We start from the raw sequence: 20,979 nt of genomic DNA, 5'->3' as shown, positions 1-20,979 counted from the left end.
TGACCAAAAATTTGAACTATATTTTGTAGATAGCTTCAAGTTAGATGTTTTGAAAAATCATCGAAATCTGTACAAGAATTGTAAAGTTATTAAAAACCGCCTCTTTTGACAAAACAGAGAAAATTTTAATTCCTAGATATTTTTTACAAAAGAATCAAATATTACAAATAATCAAAATATAATATTCCACAAATATTATAATAACTTCAAAACTTTTGAATAGGATTCAAAAAAAGTCTTACACATAAAAGATCAAGTTATTTATGAATCGCAGTCCAAATTTTAGGACAAACGGCTAGCTACAAGCTGGTCTCAAATTTGACAATTTTGAATGAAAATCGGCCTTTGTGTACTTTATTCTTGCCAGTACCGTATATCAATTTAGAAGACATTTTTGGAAAATTGGAATTTCTCAGTTTATATTTTACAGTACACAACGTGCATATAGATGCGTAGCTTACAGCACTCAAGCCCATTGTTTTCGATTGGCATCAGCTATGGAAACTATAATTTGTGTTATCGCCAAGGCTTAGTAGAACTACCCAGGTTAAACGAAGGACGCATCAAGATTAAAAATCCTACGTACAAAAACATTATCTATTTGGAATTGGGTTTCCGTATGCCAGTACAGTTTCGAGATTTTAGGTTCTTAACATTAACCGGTGTGATATGAAGTTTTTATAGCACGAGTCGAATATTTGTCGAGTTAGACAAATACCATGAATTAGCTTATTTCGAGGAGCATCGATCTCATTTTTACTCTGAATCCCTCACCTGATTTGAATTCGGATTGTCCAACAGATATAGAAATATATGCTTGTTGACCAAATCACCAAAGAAGGCTGTTATTTATTCTTTTGATGAAAACTAGTTTGATTTGCAACGGAAACGCAAAATAGTATTATACCTTTATATTCCACCCTCATTGCGTCTTTTTAACAGATAAACGTATTTTGACTAGCACTTGTAGTTTCCTTCTTAAAACATCACTAGTATGGAGAGCTTCTTTCTATATTTTTCAACGGGCTTAGAAAGAAAAGTCATTTTTTAATGATTATAGCCTTTCTCACATATGAGAAGGACAAAATACTCTATTTCGACAGATTTCTACAAAAGTCATTACACTACACACAGTGGAGTTACATTGGATACCAATAGAGCTCCCCCATTTAGACAGCATTGTTCAGAATCCAGGTACGGTGCGAGGAAACACGAGCAAACACATCAGGAGATCCCAAACCGCAAGGAATACCCCACGATACAACACCCTGCTGATTGCCTCCATGCACCAATGGGCCACCAGAATCTCCCATGCACATGCCTTGACCGCTTGGGTTCAGGGTGCAGATGGTGTTATCATGAACACGGCCACGGTTGACGACCGAGTGACGGTTGCGGCAGTCGGCCAAGGTGATAATGCTGGTGCTTAGCCACTGCAGATTGTTCGGGATTCCTACGTTAGCTCCCAACTGACCCCATCCGGAGGCCAGGGCACCGCTAGCAGTGTTGATGAAGGTAGCTCCCAAACCAATTGGTTGAGCCAGATTGTTGAAGGCGATGATCGAAGCAGTCTGCACCAGCGAAATATCGTTGGTCAAGGAGTTGGCATTGTACGACGGGTGGTTGACGATACGAGCCGAGTTGTGGGCAACGCCACCGCTGTTCAACAGATGAGTTCCAACGACGACACGGGTATTGGCCAGGGTACGTCCAACGGTGCAGTGAGCGGCCGACAGGACCCAACGGTTGTTGATGATCGAACCACCGCAGAAGTGAGCGTTGCCTGACGAACGAAGTGAAACCTGCCACGGGAACTGACCGGAGCCAGCATTTTGACCACCGACAATGCGACCTTCCCATTCAAGGAACTCCGGGGAGAGAGCTATAAATTGAAAAAAGTGTATGAAGTTAATATTGTACAATTTTGAGAATCTTCGAGGTAATACTTACTGCCTCCGAAGACGGCGGCGGCGCCAAGAAGTACAAACAGCAGGCTCAAACGATTCATGTTTCGACAGGTGATCTACTGCATCCTTCCGACTGGCTTTTATACGATCTAGCAATCCAGCAACTGGTTATCGAGGCTGATAACGTTCCATGTCGAATTAACGAGATAAGCTTCCTTATCGGAATACCATTCAAACTTACGCACAATGTGTAAGTTTGGTGGGCAAGAACTAATACATCCTGTAGTAATACCTTTGGTACTGCTTAATCCAAGGAGATTGCTGTTTATTGGTTATATCCGTAGTTCGCATGTACATAGCGTGAATAAAACGTAGAGATTTTGTAAATGTTCGCATACTACCTGGAGTAATTGTACATAGCAGTATTAGGAAAGCAATATTAAATTTAAAACAGTATTGCTCTTATGCAATTCCCTATGACTACTTGTAAGTATGTGTTGCTAACAGTAGGATGAAACTGAGATTCGAATCAAATGTTCGATGCTTACGTAGTACATTCCAATTACAACCAAATCTACTCTCTTCTTCATCTTTCATTTGAAGTTCCATACCTTTGAATAATATCGTACTTGTAAAAAAAATTGGTCAAAATCTCGGAGCACTCAAAAATTATTACAATACCTACAGAGATTGGCCTCGGAGCAATACTGACAGATTAGGAAAGTGAAATGCAAGGGACCAATGCAACAACATGCATCTGACAACCACGTAAATTTCATGTTATCTTATCAATGATCGTTGGCAATCATTTTGAACTGATTGGGTTCTATGACGACAGCAAAATTATCAAAAGCTTACGACGAAGTAACTGTGTGATGTAAGTATGGGGTATTTATGTGAAGGCTACAAATGTGGAGTTAGAAGTAAAAGGGATGTAAGTGCTGTTTTCAGCAATTTTGCGTTTCTATCAAATTGTATAAGAGCCAAAAATTAGCCAATTTTCTACTTATTTTGCAGTTTTTGCTGTTAGATATAAATCCATTTTAAAATACGAGGAGTGTTTGAAAACAGTAGGGGAGATTGCGGAGATGTGATCCTCTTTTTTCAGTGTGGATGTAATCGTGTATGGATCATATTTGACAAAACTTTGAACAGTAAACTTGCCTGACAAGATCCTCCATTCACAAATATTACTAAATTAGCACCACCACAAAGGTGCGCGTGGCGGAAAAAAATGTACAGGCAAATCCTGCATTCTCCCGATGATCAGCGATTTCTCCGAGTGCTGTTTCGCCGACGACCGTCGAATCCTCTCGACACCTACGAACTACTCACAGTTACGTATGGAACAGCATCAGCCCCTTTCCTGGCAACACGCACGCTACAGCAACCAGCGAAGGACGAATGACATAACTTCCCCGAAGCCGAGGAAGCTGTCGTCGAAGATTTCTTCGTGGATGACGTCTCAACAGGAGCGAACAACCTGGAGTCTGCTTTGGAAAAACGTCGTCAACTATCCGCAATGCTGCCATCAGCCGGTTTCCCGTTGAAGAAGTGGGCTTCCAATGTTCCAAAAGCGTTAGCCGATATTTCACCAGAAGACTTGGCGATCAAACCCTTGCATGATCTGCTAGATGATCAGTCGGTATCAACCCTTGGACTAGTGTGGGATACAAGGACCGATATGTTACGGTTCAACGTCGACCTTCCACTACCAGCAGCCGTTCTCATGAAGAGGAAAGTTATCTCCAACATCGCCAAGATCTTCGATCCGCTCGGCCTTGTTGGCCCGCAATAGTTACGGCAAAGCTATTTATGCAACGCTTGTGGAAGCTGAAGAAAGAAGATAAGTCACCGTACGAATGGGACCGTCCACTACCGGATAAGCTCCAAGATGAATGGAAGGAGTTTCATGCAACACTCCCGATTCTCGCTGAAATTAAAATTCCCCGTTTCGTATCACTGCCTGATGTTTCTAAAACCGAGCTACATTTCTTCTCAAATGCCTCCGAACAGTAGCGTAGCTAGGGGGATGCGGTTGGTGCGGTCCGCACCGGGCCCCGAGCTCATAGGGACCCCAAATTGTGAAAAGAATTTCAAATATTATGAATTTGATTTCTAGAAAACTAATACGTTGACAAGTAGATAAAAATTCAGTTTGAATGTGACCTTGATCGGTAATGTGTAGGGGCCCCATGGTCAATGGTATAGTGATTAGAGTAGCCTAAATACCGTTTTGACTCATATTCCGAACACTTAAGGCGAACAGTGACTTCAGATGCATCTGATAGGCATAAATTGGCTGATATTTGTGTAAATTTTAATTTCTTCGCAAAGTCTAACAGTCAGCTGTTGGGTGTTCCAATAATAATGTTGATTTTATTAGTTTTAGTATTGTTTTTACGTTAAAGTATGGAAAAACATTTTGATTCAAATGCCGAACACTGTGTTCATTCTGTCTCATATTCCGAACACCTTGATTCAAATTTCAAATGAATAATTTGGCAAATAAGTTAATCTGAGCTTGTTCTACTGGTCTCAAACTAGAGAATCATTACTATTCCCGCGGTATAAATTACACTGGAGACGTTAAAATCGAATTGCAAGTGACTACCATTTCCTTGTTATTTGGTGACACATTTCAACGAAACATTTCAACCAAATCGCCATCCAAAAACCGAGTGTTCGGTATATGAGTCTGTTCGGAATTTGAGACAAAACGGTACCTATCCAAAATTCATTCTCGATGAATCGGTTTGATTTTGTAATTCAGGTGGATCTACGTAAATATGCGGGGCCCATAATCATATCTGGAGCATACCTCAGAATGTTACAGACTGTATTCCTAAACAAGCCGATTTTCATTTCAATGGATCATTACAATAACCAAAACGCTATGAAATGCATGGATAGCGCCTACGCAGACTTTTGTGTTTGACAGAACAGCAATGCTGTCACAATGTTTGATCCCATATACGGTGGTGCCGCTATTTTGATGCGGTGAGTGCCAAATGAGTGACCTCCAATTAACCATTATAATTGAAACAAAAAACCAGTTATCATCTTCGAGACATAGTTTGTACACATTCAAGACTGATATCAGATCTCTTCTTAGAGGCTAAGTCTCTATTTTAATACAAAATGGTCTCTAATGTCACTTTTTTCTTTATTCTACTTGAAGTGAATCGTGCTTCAAGAGGTCCCAGGGAGACCTTCAGAGACTATTTCACAGGTTCTTCAGGAATTCATTTTCAGATTAATCGAGGAAAAACTTCAGGAATTCTTCTATCGATAGCTACAAAGATCTCTTCAGGTATACTTCTGGGATCTCGTTCAGAAATGTCTATACTGATTCCACCACCAGGTTTCCCAAAAATCTTTCAGCGTTGTTTCAAGTCAGAGATTTTTTTTCGTAATTTGCTCCTTGAGCACTACAATGATTTTCTTGACTATTTTGATTTCCCCAGTTGTAACTTAAGTAGATCTCCAAAGTTTCCCACAGAAGTTTATTTAAAAAAACTAAAATGAAAGATCTACGAGAAAAATTAAATCAAATATGAAGATGTACGAGAATTTCTAGGTCAGTTTCTCTAGTTATCCTTTCAGGAGTTTTTTTTTTTTGGATTCCTTCAAGGATTCGTTCACATTTACCCTAGGAATTTATTCAAAAATTTCTCCAGGGATTATCCGAGGAAATGAATTTAATACTTTTCCAAGAATTTCTCTTGAAATTTGATCTGGGATTTTTCATGAAGCTCCTTCAGATTTTTTCAAAAACTTCCTCAAACATTTCATGCGAAATTACTTCTGCACTTCTTTCAAATAATTTCTCATGTACTTTTCCAGGTAAAATCTTCATGATTTCTTTAAAAATTCATCTCGGGTTGTACACCAGCTAATACTACAGTAAATGATCAAGAAATTCTTATCATCTAAAAAATTTATCTTCAAAATCCTTCAAGACTTCCTCAAGAGCCCTGGAGTTCCTTCAGAGAACTTTGTTGGAGTTCATCAAGGGTTACTTTCAAACATACAAGCTTATTCAAATTTCATCAGATGTTATTTTACAATTTAATTTTGATTTCTTTTTTCTTTTTATTTCATTAATAATTCCGGAGAATAATCCTTGATCTTTTTCTGGAGATATTCCTGGGAAAATGATTGGGAAGGTTTTTAAAAACATCTTTGGGATTTTTTTTTAGATTTTCTAGAATAATTCTTGAAAGAATCTTAGCAACAATCTCTGGAGTAATTCCTGATGGAATTCTCTCAATGAAATCTGAACGATAATTTTGAAGCAAATTCTAGAAAAGCTATGGAGAAAATACTAGAAAAAATGCGAAATTTTAAGAGAACGGTGGTAAAATGAATGAGTACAATCTTGAAGTACCTATGGTTTTCTTGAAAAAAAAAAAAAATCTGAAAGAACCTTTGAAAAAAATCATGATGAACAATTAATGAGGTAACTTCTTTGGTTATCCTGAGAAAAATTCTACCTCTAATTTTTGAACAGAATCCCTAGGAAGTTCGTGAAAATTATAAAATGAACTTCTAAAAAATGTTTGGAGTTCATTTTGTTTGAAATTTATTTCAAGCGAACTTTGGGAAATTTTTTTTCATTTTCAAGGTATTTCGTTCGTCAAGAATTTCAAAATCAATCTCGACTCAAAAACCCAAAATTTGGGAAATGTCTGTATACGAAACATTGATTTCCAGAGCTACTTCGCCAGTGTTCATTTCTACTTCCATGTTAATTCGCTGGAAGATTTTCAGTAAACTAATGTATTTCTGAACAAGAGTTCAGAAAAGAAGAACTGTATCTCCTTTAATTGACGTTTATGCCATCAAATTACTTCAACAACATATCAACGTAAGTTCCATCGATTTCACATCAGCGTCTTCCATTTAAACGGCGTTCACCTTAATTTTGAGGGCCCCAAAATCAATCTCCGCACCCTAGCTACGCCACTGCCTCCGAAGTAGCGTATGGAGCTTGCTGCTACGTCCGTACGTTGAATGCAGAAGAGGTGAAGGTTCAACTGGCTCCACACGCAACGAAGCACACCATAGCGCGGCTCGAACTCTGCGCTGCCGTGTTATGTACGAAGTTGTATCACAAGGTGCAGCAGTCGATAAAAACCTCAGCATAAGTTTCTTTCTGGACCTACTCCACCACCGTCATCAAATAGTTGAAATCTCCGCCAAGCCGGTGGAAAACATTTGTTGTAAATCGTGTTTCCACCATCCAATCTTCCACTGACGTTTATTCTTGGTTCCACGTATTAGGAATAGAGGTCCCCAAGCAAACTGCCACGAACACCAACGCACAATCAAGCATACACCAGCCTCCTGACACCGCCTATACAACCCCATTGAAAAATAACGAGCAAACATCTCTGGTTCCTACTGGGAAGTGGTTCCCACTGACAGCTCAATGTTTGAAAACAAATAACCGTTTGAGGAATAACAATCGATGATGGCGAAATCTTTTTCTCCGAAAAAATTCTTTTCCCGCATAACAACAGCTATTCGAACAAACAAACGGTTGCAAACTATTGGATTGCAGTACAGCAAGTCAATTTGGGTTGATGTGATTAGCTAGAAACACATTTTAGTATTGGAGGAAAAATTCCCCAATATGATTAGGCTAATGTACGTTGTTGCTCTTGAGTTTGATGCTGACCACGAAAACATGGCTGCCTAGCACCGGGTTGGCATACACAAGTCGATATCCTCAGAATGAAAACGTATCGATGTTTGTTTGACGTCATTGAGCTTTCGGTCAACGGCAGGCCAACAAGGAAGTAGTTGTTTTGCAGCAATTATGTTTATATTTGGATTCTCACAGCAAACAAAAGCAATGTTGTGACAGTTCTTACAGGAAACAAAGAAAATTTTGTCAACATTACCCTACTACGCAGGCAACTGGATTGGTCTATAGAAAACCCAGCTGACGAACTGTCACGTGGTCTGCTACCCACGGATCTCATCAACCAAATAAGATGGTTGAAGGCGCACTGGCTATCGGAATTCTCAAATTCCGATATAACATTGTATAGAACCAATATAACATGTATAGAGATGCGGGACAAACATCAAAAATGGAAGATCAAGCCATTTGAGCACCTTGGTATGGGCGGAAAAGTTGCTTCTAATCAAAAGAGCTACAATTTGCATAAATGACATACAATATACGCATAATCACATAACTGTCCCAAGCGCCAATTTAATTATTTTCCCATAAAAACCTTGCAATTTGTACTTTTATTGCGCATAACGATATAAGAAGTTATTTGCAAATATGTCTCTTCTTACTCGTAGCTGCAAAAGTGACTTTCACGCCTTAATGCAAAAAAATCACATTTTATTTTAATGTTTCTGTTTTTGATACAAAATTTGAATAAAATCTTGGAAAATACATTTAAAATATATTATTTAAAGCATAAACTTGGTTGAGCCGAGACAACATAGCGTTGCAAGATTTTCGGATTTTTTATCGCAAACTACACATTTTCATACCTGTGGTGGTTAAATAGTATACTCCAAATAGTCAAAAATCTCGAAGAGTTGCAGGAAGTTGCAGCTGTATCTTTCAGAACTCTTAAAGGACGCTCTAAGAAACATGTCTGTGCGTGATTTAGGGTGGAACTTGGTGGAACTTTTTTTGAATCGATATTCAAAGTTACATGTTAGTATTTCACAAGTTTGATTTCATAGCCAACTCAACGTGCCAATTTCTCATATTCAAAGTTAAAATTGGTGTTCTTATCACATCAAATATACTTTACCAACCTTCAACTATGCTCTCTTCTAGATTTTGATTGAATAGGTTGGTTTCAACACTCTCCGTGCTAATTGAAAGGAATGCTGAAAACATGCGACAAAATTTTGGTTTTCTGCTACCCCGACAACTGTCACTTTCGACGCTTGTTGTAGTAGTTTTAGTGCTTTGTATAACTTATGAATACTTGTTTCAATAATGGATGCTATCTATAAACACTTGTGGATACTTATTTTCGCCGGATAAAATAACTTGAAATTTGATTTTTGTCTAAGGAGCAACGCACTGTGCGTTGGCCGATTTTGAACGATCCAATAGAAAAATCCACCACATCCATCGAAGAAGCTCGGAAGATAACACTCACCACGATCATCACCCCAGAAGATCAACTACCGGATCAGCTGTTCACCCGTTACTCGACCTACACCAAACTTCGCCGTGTTGTAGCGTACTGTCTACATCAACGCCCAACGAGCAGCAGCACGAACATCAATCAAGCCAAGTAGCAGCATTCTGCCGACAGCCGACCTTGAAGTCACCGACCGTGCACTAATTCGTCTTGCCCAATCACAACTCTACTCGGAAGAGCTATCCGCTGGCAAAAATTCGCTGAGGTCCTCCTCGCTCAAGCTGCTGATGCCTCATGTCTACGATGACGGAATCTTCCGTGTCGGTGGACGCCTTTCGAATGCCGAAATTCCGGAGAGCGTCAACCATCCAATCGTTCTATCTGCAAAACATCCATTTGCACAACTGCTCGCCGAACACTACCACTAGGTTCTGATCCACGCCAGACCGCAGCTGATGCTGGCAACAATGCGCCAGAAATTTTGGGTCATCGGAGGAAGGAATCTTGTTCGTCGTACGTATCACCGTTGTGTCATGTGCTTCCGGAACAAACCCATCCTCATTCAGCAGAGTACAACAGATCTTCCAAAATCTCGTGTCATTCCTGCATGTCCCTTCGTCATCTCTGATGTCGATTATTGCATACTTGTGTTCATCAAGTCGCCCATCCGCAATCGAACGCCAACCAAGACCTACATCGTCATCTTCGTTTGTTTCGCTACTAGAGCTGTACGCATTGAGTTGATCACGGATCTCTCCACACCAGTCTACTTATCGGCACTCCGCAGATTCGTCGCCCGTCGCGGTCTTGCTCGAGAAATTCACTCCGACAACGGGACCACCTTCAAGGGAGCAGCTAATGTTCTCCATAGAATTTACGAAACGCTGAAATCCACTGATGTAGTCCAAAATCAGATTAAGACCTGGTGCGCTGAAAAGCAGATCTAGTGGAAGTTCATCCCACTCCGCGCACCACACTTTGGTGGATTGTGGGAAGCCGCGGTGCTGTCAGCAAAGCACCATCTGCTGCGTGAAATCAGTAACATTAGTCTGCCGTATGAAGATATGGATACTGTGTCGACACCAAGCTGTGTCGACACTCCAGACAACCGGTTGAATCACTGGCAGTTCACCCAGAAGCTGTTCCAGCGTATTTGGGCTCGTTGGTATCCGGAATACCTTGCACAACTCCAATCGCGTGCAACTAAAGGTTGTAAGTCACCAGTCCCGGTCCGGGTGGGCCAAATTGTAATCATCAAGAACGAAAATCTGGCTCCTGTGCAGTGGCCGCTTGGAAGAATCACCCAGTTGCATCCAGGGAAAGACGGAGTTGTTCGCGTCGTTACTATGAAGACTGCCAATGCCGACGGCGTAGTGGGGCCAGTTGCGAAGGTTTTGCCTATTCCAACGGATGTTGAACAGTAGCAATCAACTAGCAACAGTTCCTGATTCTTCAAAGACTGGTAGAGCTGTTCGGAACATGCTCAACGCGCTTTTGAAGCGATTTCAGGTGATAATTTATAATAATTTATCATGTATCCGTTCCATCTACCGGGTCTTACGTTGTTCTAGTTCGTCTATGCTCGTAATTCATCAACCAATCGTCGATCGCCGCTGCAGTTCGTCATGCCTGATCATCATCAAATCGTTGAGAAGTTCAGCAATCACCAACCCTGAAGCACCTTAAGTATGCTGTAGCTACAAAGGCCGGTGGAGCAGTCCGAAACTGGGTCCATGCGCATAAAAGGCGCAATCTGCAGTGCTGTAAACATTCGACATTTTGCGCGACGTTTGTTTCGTTGCCATGGTCAGCAATCACAGCATAGCTTTAGAACGTCGACAAACACAAAAAAAATGTCAATTGAGTATCGTCTGGCACGATGACATTTGCATAAATCATAAGTTTTGCATAGAATTCAGACATTGGATCATAAACCACACGAATAGTTTGATCTTGCCTGTTATGTCGAATGTGACACACACAGTGAAAGCAGAACAGAAACAAACAAAATCGTAATGTTTCCTAGCAAAGCTATCGTATTCAGTGGCATTCAATTGACATTTTTCTTTTCGACATTCGTTTGATCGCTCGTGTTGTGCATTTTTAAGGGAAGTGCTGCCGCATATCAGCGTAAACGTGTCGACTACCGCGATTGCTTACAACACTGGCAATCAGGTGATTAGCGTTCCTTTACTTCTTGTCAGGTCCGTTCGATCTACCGGGTCTTTAGTCGTCCACAGATTATCCTCCATCAACCCTCATCCGTTAGACCGTCACTCCCTCATCTCTACAAATCAGCAAATCTCCGGAATCCGGAGTCTACTACGATCGGTAGGATGAGTGTTCCCTTAGTTGCGGGTGTTCCTATAGTTGCGGTAATGCCGTTTTCACTGGTTTTATTACATTAGCCCTAGAACCGACAATGCCAATCGACGTATTGTCTGGTTGACACACGGAATAGTTGAAAAGAGCATTTAAATTGCTTGAAAACTGATGGAATATCACTAAAATTTGCTAAAACTTTTCTTACTTGTACCAATAGTTACGGTAAAGTGTTCCCATAGTGGAGGATTCCATAAGATAAAAATTAAAAAATTACCGCAACTAAAGGAATAGTGTACCAATAGTGAAGGTATTATTTTTCAATTTCGAATGAAATCAGTAGAAGGGTTTCGGGAGGAATAACTGTAATATTTATGGTTGAGAGATAGTAAGATCTTGAGCTTTCAACGAATTTTCTAAAGGATCTCCTTGAAATTTTTATCAGGTCATTCCTGAAGACAATCCTGAATTTTCCTGCATGGATTTTTTGAAGGGTCTCCTAGATAGATTTCCAAACGCTTGGAAAATATTTTGAATAATTTCTTAAAGTCAAACTAGATTAGTTGAAAGAAATAGTTTGTAAATGAAATACTGGTCGGACTCGATTATCCGGAGTATCGATTTTTTCGGATAATCGAATCCTCCCGATAATTGAATCACTAAGAAAAAAGTTAAAATCTTCGATAAAAGAACCTCTATATTATATTTTTTCGTTGTTTAATTTATATGATGCGGTGGCGTAGCCAGAAATTATTTCTAGGGATTTATACAAGAAAAAAAATTTTTTTTGATCAGCATGCACAAAAAAACACTTTTTCTTAAATACGTTCAAAACTGCAAAACCATTAATATTGTATAGGTACTAGTGGTCCCGGCAAACTTCGTCTTGCCATCAAGTAGGCTGCTGAAAAACGCCATGCAAGTCCCGTGTACAAAATGACAGATTAGTTTTCTCCTGTTTTCCCCACTATCCCGATGACTTTCCTAAACTTGTTCTTCGCACAAACACGTCGGAGCTCTGGACGAATCCAAGCGTGAAAGAATCATGTAAGTGCAATCACCCGTTCGTAAGCCATATCATGACATACAAACACCATTCCATTTTTATTTATATAGATAGATAGATAGATAGATAGATTGCAATACCAAATTAACTCATAAAAATCAAGCTATCATATTTTGCGTTTGGAAGAGTCAAATGAATCTCAAATGATTTAGAAAAATAAATACAGTTTTCAAAGTTTATTATCACATCATGATCCCAACTGTCCCCATTTAGACAGCGTTGTTCAGAATCCAGGTACGGTGCGAAGAAACACGAGCAAACACATCAGGAGCGCCGAGGCCGCAAGGGATACCCCACGACACAATACCCTGCTGGTTACCTCCATGCACCAATGGGCCACCGGAATCTCCCATGCACATACCCTGGCCGCTTGGGCTCAGCGTACAGATGGTGTTATCGAAGACACGGGCAGCGTTGGCAACAGAGTGACGGCCACGGCAGTCAGCCAAGGTGATGATGCTGGTGCTCAGCCACTGCAGGTTATTCGGGATACCGGCGTTAGCCCCCAACTGACCCCATCCGGAGGCCAGAGCTCCGCTAGCAGTGTTGATAAAGGTAGCACTCAAATTAATTGTTTGAGCCAGATTGTTGAATATGATGACCGAAGCTGTCTGAACCAGCGAAACATCGTTAGCCAGGGTGTTGGCGTTGTACGACGGGTGGTTGACGATGCGAGCCGAGTTGTGGGCAACGCCACCGCTGTTCAACAGATGAGTTCCAACGACGACACGGGTATTGGCCAGGGTACGTCCAACGGTGCAGTGAGCGGCCGACAGGACATAACGGTTGTTGATGATTGAAGCACCGCAGAAGTGAGCATTGGTCGACGAACGGAGCGAGACCTGGTACGGGAACTGACCGGAGGCAGCATTGGTTCCGCCGACAATACGACCTTCCCATTCAAGGTAATCCGCAGGAAGAGCTACAAAAGGATCAGGAGTGTTAATGATCGGTAATCGTGCTACTTTTCCGTAGACAAAACTCACTGCTGCCGAAGACGGCAACGGCTCCAACGAGCACGAACAGCAAACTCAAACGATTCATGTTTCTTCCACCTTCCTAATCGACAAAGAATGATGCGAATCTGCCAAGGTGAGTGCTTTTATATGACACTGCCTTATCGACCGAACAGAAGCGATAAGGCCAACGGGTGCTGTTAACAAATCTTTGACTGGCTGATTTGATTTATGAGTAGATCAACGCTGGGAAATTCGGCGATACTTACAACAAACAGAGACAGCTATCTACCAAAGTGTTTGCCAATTGCAATGATTTTCGTTTGATTGTTATCGCCGTTTGAATGTCATCATGTTTCGCGAATCATCGTGTCTGTGTTTGTACTTGATTAGGAAAAAAAGTAACTTCCAAAATTGATAAGAGGTCAAATGCTTTAAACTGAGGGAAAACTGATAACTGAATAAGCGTGGGGAAGCTAATCTCTATCAGCATCTAAAAAGGTGATTCCCTACAATGATATAGTTACATTAATGCAATTCTCTGGTTTGTCCAATGATTAAAGGTGATTGCGTCTTGTTTTAACCCGTATAGGCCTGAGTGAAAGCAAAAATTCTAAAACCCTCACCGCTCAGGGAATTCTTAACGGATTCAAATGATTTTTTGTCAGTGTACTGGCACACATATCTAGTTCCTATAGGTGGACAGAGGAAGGAGGAAATATTCCTGAGGTCGGAGTTATTCGGGTGGACCACTGGGTCAGGTCGGGTGAGAAGGGTTCTGTGCGTTTGTGCCCCTGGAGGTAGGCATATTTCAAGTCACAGATAATTTCCGGAATCGGTTGTAATGTGGCCACTACATGGCGGAATTTTAAGAAAATCGTATCTGTGTAAACTTTATTAGAAGCGATTGAATGGAATAACTACGAGTTTTGCATTTGATTAATCTTACAATTGACCATATTCGAGTCCCAGAACCAGTGCTAGGAATGGTAATAGTAGTACGCTTGAATTTCGCGAAAATCACGTGGCTCTTCCCAGTACAGTAGTTCAAAAACGTGAAACTCATCAAGTAGCCTATGTTGGGTGCATGAATTTTCTAAATCGTTAGTGTCATTGAAGGCTCTGAATGCGAGAAATGCAGCGAGAAATGGACCGATGCACGAGTTCATTTTTTGACGTTTGAGCGGTGCCGTGTTATTTATGTAGCCATGGCAACGAGTGAATTCGGCACCGCTCAAACGTCCATTGGCTTTGCTTGGCTACTGTAGAGTGAATTTCAGATTTTTTCCCAACCCTGCCCAGGGCGCCTCAAACTTACGATAAAGTGGTTAATTTGTATCTGAACATCTGTGTCAAGCTTAAGGGAATGCATTTTAGTACACAAATATGTTTGATTTCCACTTTTCGAGAATTGAAACGGTTTAGTATCCAACAATTCTATGACCGGTTCTGCCGGACATTAAGTCCAATTGGCCACATCCGGTATATTTTAAACAGTGCAAAACTCTTCATTTATAATGTTGCATATCAGATCTTAATGATTTATGCAAATTTAAATGATTGTCATTACAAATAAATAAAGATCACTTATCATGTCCCAAAAAATAGCACTTTTTTACCCGACTTGACCCAGTGACCCACCGGAATAACTCTGACCACAGGAATATTTCCGAGTTCCTTTGGCCACTTCTAGAAACTAGATATGTGGGCCAGTGAACTGACAACAAATCATTTGAATCCGATAAGAATTCTCTGAGCGGTGAGGGTTGCAGTATTTTTGCTGTCACTCAGACCTATAAAGGTTAATATGCCGTCTATTAAACTGTGGAATATGTTTCTGTCTCAAGTACAAAATTTCCGCTATTTATCTAATCAAGGGTTGCTAAATCCATTGCTGTTTTCAAAAATATCATAGCTCGTCTAGTTTTTCACATATTGACGGTAGAAAATACAAAATTTAACTATTTCAGTCAACTTGTAAGCAAGTTTGCCAGCTTGTTTGCACATTTGTTTGCTTTGTCACAGAATTCAAACTTTATGTGTATAACAATACTTATCAACAAAGTTCATAATACTTTGGATAGTCAAAAGTTATTTTTTGGTGATTCAAAAAAGTATTGAATTTTATCATATAAGAGATACAAAGAATTTAGTATTGAGACAGCAAGCATGTAGAAAAAAATGATTTCATGTAAATTTTATCCTGAAATTTCAACTACATTATATCTGAATAGAAAGTTTAATATCTATTTTGCATACTTGGTGGATCCTTGAGACACGAAAAAATATATCATTTTTACAATTCGGTTGCATATCGGCCTACTTTTCCTACCGATAGTGTTACTTTTCAGAACTAATAACAGTATCGAAAAGTTGCACTTTTCAGTATTGTTTTGGGAGTTATCAAATTGACGTCGGATTATCTCCATACGTCATTTATTGAATTGCTCTGAATTTCTCAATGGCTTAGTTAACAAAATTCTGATTCTAGGGAAAGTGTACCAGTTATGGCCATAGTTGTACGCTATTTGACCATATGGGGAATTTCCACGACTTTCACATTTTTTATCTTTTTGAATGTTTTAACATCAAGATATATCCTATATCTTATTGCTAAAACACACAAAATTTTTCAAAATGTGGAGACATTCAAGTTATCAAATATGGCGAAATAGGGAACCACTAAAGCCATAGCTGGTACATCTACCCTACTCATATTGGATGAATCGAATCGAGTCAGATTCGGGTCGGAGAATCGGAAGCTAGATTACCGTGAGGTATTCTGAGTCTTGCGGACGTAGAGGTGGCAGTAGAATCTGTGAGCCCACTATCAAAAAAGACGGTAACGTTATGAGGCGGTTCCTGTTTACTCATGAGTAGACAATTTAGTACATGAAAATCTTACAATCTGGTAGAAACTGGTAAATTTCTACCGTATATGGTGATTTTCCTGGTCTGTGAAAGTAGAAGCAATGAAAATTGAAAATTTGTGACAGTCATTCCACAGCCTACCTGATAGGGAAATACTGAATTGTAGATTTTCTTGAAATATTTCCAAAAATAATCGACGAGCCTCGTTGGATGAAAGTACCGTTTTGATTCATATTACGGACACTTACGGACTCAGGGAAATATAACCCAGTATAGAGCATACAAAATAAATCATTCTGTATGATTCCTTAGCGCTATCAAGCGTCGGAAGCCCTTTACTTTCGAACGGTGGGTGAGGAATACGCTTCCGCAACTTCAATAATTTTAAATAAATGAAAATGTGTGGCCTTTTCATGATTCTTATTCCGGACGCTTCCTCACTTTTGCTTCATATTCCGGACACTTTGAATCGAATTCCGGACAGCTCTTGATAATCATTAATGGAACAGTCAAATCATCAATCGAAATCGTTAAACCGCCAAAGAGACATCTAAGGTAGTTGAGCATTATAAATAGTCAAAGATATTTATGGAAAAAGTTTACTAAATCGAGCCTTGAAATTGAGAACTTTTGAACAGCAAAAATTGAAACATTTCGCGTGAAATGTTTCCCATACAAAGTATAGTGTCCGGAATTTGAAGCTGTCCGTAATATGAATCAAAACGGTACGACTCGTGCTGAAAAAATCATCATATTGCAACTTGTTGCATGAATAACTATTCTGTTACGCTGTGTTACCCATGCAAGATTTTAAGCTTTATAATTTTAATCATAACTATGATGGTGCTGTACGGTGTGCTGGAACACAGATATTATCGAACTTGCATGAACCTCGGTTTTTTTTTAACTAAAAGTTAGCCTTGGTAGATAAGAAAAGCTTGCGGCATATTAAAAAATCTTTCATCGACAAAAAATTGAAAAAAGTCGATTTTTGTAGTTTTGCCCTCTCTTTTGTATGACATTCTTAGGAGAATACTAGAGTTACACTAATACCGATGGATTTCAACCGCCTAGAGACCAATGTAATGTATCTTGAATACGAATGATTCATAGATGTTCCAAATTAACCATAAATATTACATACACCCACACAATATGACCAGCCCATGGCAGTATGCCGCATTTTATATAATCAAAAATTTCACGTATCGCCTTAGAACAACTAGGATACCAGTACCAAATGTAAGTTTTTTACATGAAACCGCTTGAGTTACTACTGGTACACGTGTTCCAGTAGTTTGGACACTGCTTCAGTAGTAGATGTTCAGAAATGATGTAAAAAGTTTAAACAGTGAATCTACTATCACTATTGGAACATCTGTTTCAGATATCCGCTTCAGTCCACATTTTAGATTCCATAACAAGTGTGTAAAATTTCAGCTCAAAAGGTGAAAATTTAATTTAGCGCCAGTCGTTGAAAGTTTATACCAATGACATTTGTATGGGTTAACATACTTACGCAACGAACAATCGTCAGAGGTCACCCATTGAATTCTATAAAAATATGAACGTCAACCTCGAAGGGTATTTTTACAATGAAGAACATTGTCGAAGACCGCGAGCAAAATAATTTGCAGTTAAAATCAAGGCCAATACAATGAACTTTACCAATCTGATTAAGGCGAAGTAGGCCGTCATTGAAATTTGTACGCGTCGTTGATGATTGTTGCTAATTCATCTCACGATTTCGAATCAAAGAAAATTAGTTGGTTTTGCACTGACACGGCTGAAAAAGTATCATTGCTAAACTATCATAATTGAGTTTTATCACTTTGAAATGCAAGCTGCAAAGTCATCATTGCTGCTGCAGGTCACCAAAGTTGAATAAAACAATGGTTCCATTAATGTTGACATAAAATTTAAAGTAAGATTCATCATATATTTTATGATCTAACCCATTAAGAATGCAAAATAGGACTTTGACTTTCATTTCAGATATAATTTTGGTTGAAATATCACGATTAAATTTAGATTAAAGCAATTTTTCAAATATGCTTGCATTCTCCATATAAAATTTTTTGCTTATCTTATATGGCTAAATACAATACTTTTCTAAACATTAAAAAAGCAACTTTTGAGTATCACAAGTTTTATGAACTTAGTTGATAAGTATTGCTATGCACATGAAGTTTGAATTATGAGCCAAATTAGGCAAATAATTGTCCATACAAGCAGGCAAAGGCATGCAAGTTGGCTGATATATTCAAATTTTGCATTTTTAACAGCCTCTCAAAAACTAGACGTGCTAGGGTTTGTTCATAAATTTCATAACGCCAAAAATGAAAATTTTCTACACCCACCCACCCTCTAGTAACGCATTTTGTATGATTTTTTTTTTAAATTTCCCCCTTCAGCGTTATGAAATTTGTGAATGGGCCCCTATGATATTTTTGAAAACGGCATTGGATTCAGCAACCCTTACTCAACTTAATAGCGGTATTTCGGTGCTTGAGACCAAAACGTCTTCCGCAGTGTTACGTCAGTAAATGTGAAGTCGATAAAATACGGCATACTGTTATGGGCTGGTCATATTGTATGGGTGTATGTAATATTTATGCTTAATTTAGAACGTCTTATGATTGATTCGGGCTCATAATGTGTTACATTGATCTTTAAGCAGTTCAATTTCATTGAAATCAGCGTAGCTCTATTATTCATCTATGAAATTCATTAATAAATAGAGTACAAAACACAAAAATATACTTTTTTCAAATTTTTGCCGATGAAAGATTTTTTAATATGCCGCAAGCTTTTCTTGACTACCAAGGCTAAGTTTTAGTGAAAAAATATCGGAGGTTCATGCAAGTTTGATAATATGTGTGTTCCAGTACACCGTGTGATGCTTTCAGAGCCGTAGCGTGGTATCGTGGCGCCCTTGGCGAACCTCCATTTTAGCGCCCCTAAATCAAAGCTCATCAAAAATTATTTTTGAAACACTTTGAGCGATTTCTACAAGAATTTTTATGAAAATCATCAAAAGTTTCATAATTAGTTAAAATATTTTCTTAAGTTCAGAACGCATTACACTATTGACTAAAATCCGCCAAGAAAATATGTTTATTTTTTTATTTGTCCAATGAAAATTTTCTGAGAACATTTGAATGTTATCTGAAAGATGCTCTGAAAAATTCCGAAGAAATTTATAGTTCATATGGTTAGATGTTTCAGGCAAAATTTTCAAATTATGGTGATATACATTTTTTTTAAAGAAATCCTCCCAAACATCCATCTGTTTTTAGGCAGAGTTTTGAAATTTTTTGCCCTGAATGGAACACCAAACGAGTTTCAGCTTGTATAGAACATTCTTTAGGTTATTAAAAATGTATTATATTTTCTAAAATTATGTCTGCTGTGGGAATTTTCGAGTAGTAAAAAATCAAATGAAGATTTAAAAATTACTCAACATTTTTTCAGAATGACACTTGAAATTATGTGTAAGACCGATCAAGACGAAGCGAGAGCTTTGCTTAGAATCCTGTCCTTGATTTTGAGAGAACCTTGACCAATTTTCTGTAGAAATTCTGCCCAGAGTTTCGTGGATCCCGCTCAGGATTATATTAGATTCATGCACATTAGGGTGCGGCTTATTTTTCGAAAGTTCTCAAAACCAAAAATTCATGTGCTCTTCTGGATTTGAATCACGTGAAAAGGGAAACCTCAAATATGATCCAAAAATATTAAGATTTAGAGGTAGCGCAAGCGACTTTCATATTTTTCTATATTATGTCCAATAATTCTTTTGAAATTATTACTGATAAGATTTTTTCAATATTCAATATTCCCTAATTTAATATCTTCAAAATAAATACCAAGTGTTTCACGCATTTTGGCGCCCCCTGTAGGCTGGCGCCCTTGGCGGGTGCCAACCTGGCCAACCGCACGCTACGGCACTGGATGCTTTACGACTTTATTAATTATTTTGCTCTTAGAAGTAAGCAATTAACGTCAAGTGGGAAAGTCGGGAATTGTTCCTCCTGAAGATTTTTTCTGGCTGAAAAGGGAATTGAACCCAAAATCCTTGACGCAATGAGCTCACACGCCTGCCGACACCAGTTTTACGACCACGAAGCCCTAAGCTTCCTCGATCGAAACTATTCGAAAAGCGCATAAATATCGCCAATTCATTGGTCAATAACACAACAACAGATTGCTCTAGTCATTGCTTAATACATTTAAGAAACCACCATTCAGCTTATCGCGATTTTTACCTATCAAGTAGTTGGTGTAGATAGTAAATTAATCAGTCGTCGTTTCGATAAGGCGAGTATATTTCGGAACAGGAAGCGTTGATAAGTAGTACTAGAGGGGAAGTCCCCATATCGCTCACTAGGTCCAAAATACCACTGCGATTATTAACGGTATCTTCCGAATAAGTTTTTTTTAATTTTAGGTGCCCACGCAGTTTAAGGGAAATAATGGAACATTTAAAAAAAAATCTATGACTTTAATTAACAAAAAGAGTTACAGTTTTGACCTAGGACTACGTCTTTCTTCTCTGTACAGGAGTGAAATTGTAATTTCAATACCAAGAGTGTGACGTTGGCATGAAATATTTTAAACGTTTATAACTTTTTGCTGGCTTAACGAAATTTCTTAATTAGCACCTCAATCGAAGGACATGGCATCAAAGGTTCATGTTGTTTACTTACTGAATTCCACATACCTTT

At 39.0% G+C, this 20,979-nt stretch overlaps 2 protein-coding genes across 2 annotated transcripts; both read right to left on the bottom strand.

Annotated features, from left to right (window-relative positions):
* Positions 1–1,043: 1,043 nt before the first annotated feature.
* LOC5580220 (chymotrypsin-2) lies at positions 1,044–2,110 on the bottom strand. The gene is made up of 2 exons (XM_001662029.2): positions 1,951–2,110; positions 1,044–1,882 (listed from the first exon to the last, which is right to left on the bottom strand). The coding sequence occupies exons 1-2, from the start codon at positions 2,006–2,008 to the stop codon at positions 1,170–1,172; spliced, it is 771 nt and encodes a 256-aa protein (XP_001662079.2). The 5' UTR covers positions 2,009–2,110; the 3' UTR covers positions 1,044–1,169.
* A 10,462-nt stretch (positions 2,111–12,572) lies between these two features.
* Positions 12,573–13,570, bottom strand: LOC5580219 (chymotrypsin-2). The gene is made up of 2 exons (XM_001662028.2): positions 13,412–13,570; positions 12,573–13,347 (listed from the first exon to the last, which is right to left on the bottom strand). Exons 1-2 carry the CDS (start codon positions 13,467–13,469, stop codon positions 12,635–12,637), a joined length of 771 nt encoding a protein of 256 aa, XP_001662078.2. The 5' UTR covers positions 13,470–13,570; the 3' UTR covers positions 12,573–12,634.
* Positions 13,571–20,979: the final 7,409 nt, after the last annotated feature.

This window comes from Aedes aegypti, chromosome 3 (assembly GCF_002204515.2).
Source record: "Aedes aegypti strain LVP_AGWG chromosome 3, AaegL5.0 Primary Assembly, whole genome shotgun sequence".
Classification (NCBI taxonomy): domain Eukaryota; kingdom Metazoa; phylum Arthropoda; class Insecta; order Diptera; family Culicidae; genus Aedes; species Aedes aegypti.
Note: the sequence above shows the minus strand (reverse complement) of the source record. Positions and strands in the feature narration are given on the sequence as shown.

Excerpts from the sequence above, each read along its gene's own strand:
- LOC5580220 (XM_001662029.2), bottom strand. The coding sequence starts at position 2,008 with ATGAATCGTTTGAGCCTGCTGTTTGTACTTCTTGGCGCCGCCGCCGTC. Across the intron at positions 1,883-1,950 it reads CGCCGCCGTCTTCGGAGGCA|CTCTCTCCCCGGAGTTCCTT; the intron begins GTAAGTATTACC and ends TTCAATTTATAG.
- LOC5580219 (XM_001662028.2), bottom strand. The coding sequence starts at position 13,469 with ATGAATCGTTTGAGTTTGCTGTTCGTGCTCGTTGGAGCCGTTGCCGTC. Across the intron at positions 13,348-13,411 it reads CGTTGCCGTCTTCGGCAGCA|CTCTTCCTGCGGATTACCTT; the intron begins GTGAGTTTTGTC and ends ATCCTTTTGTAG.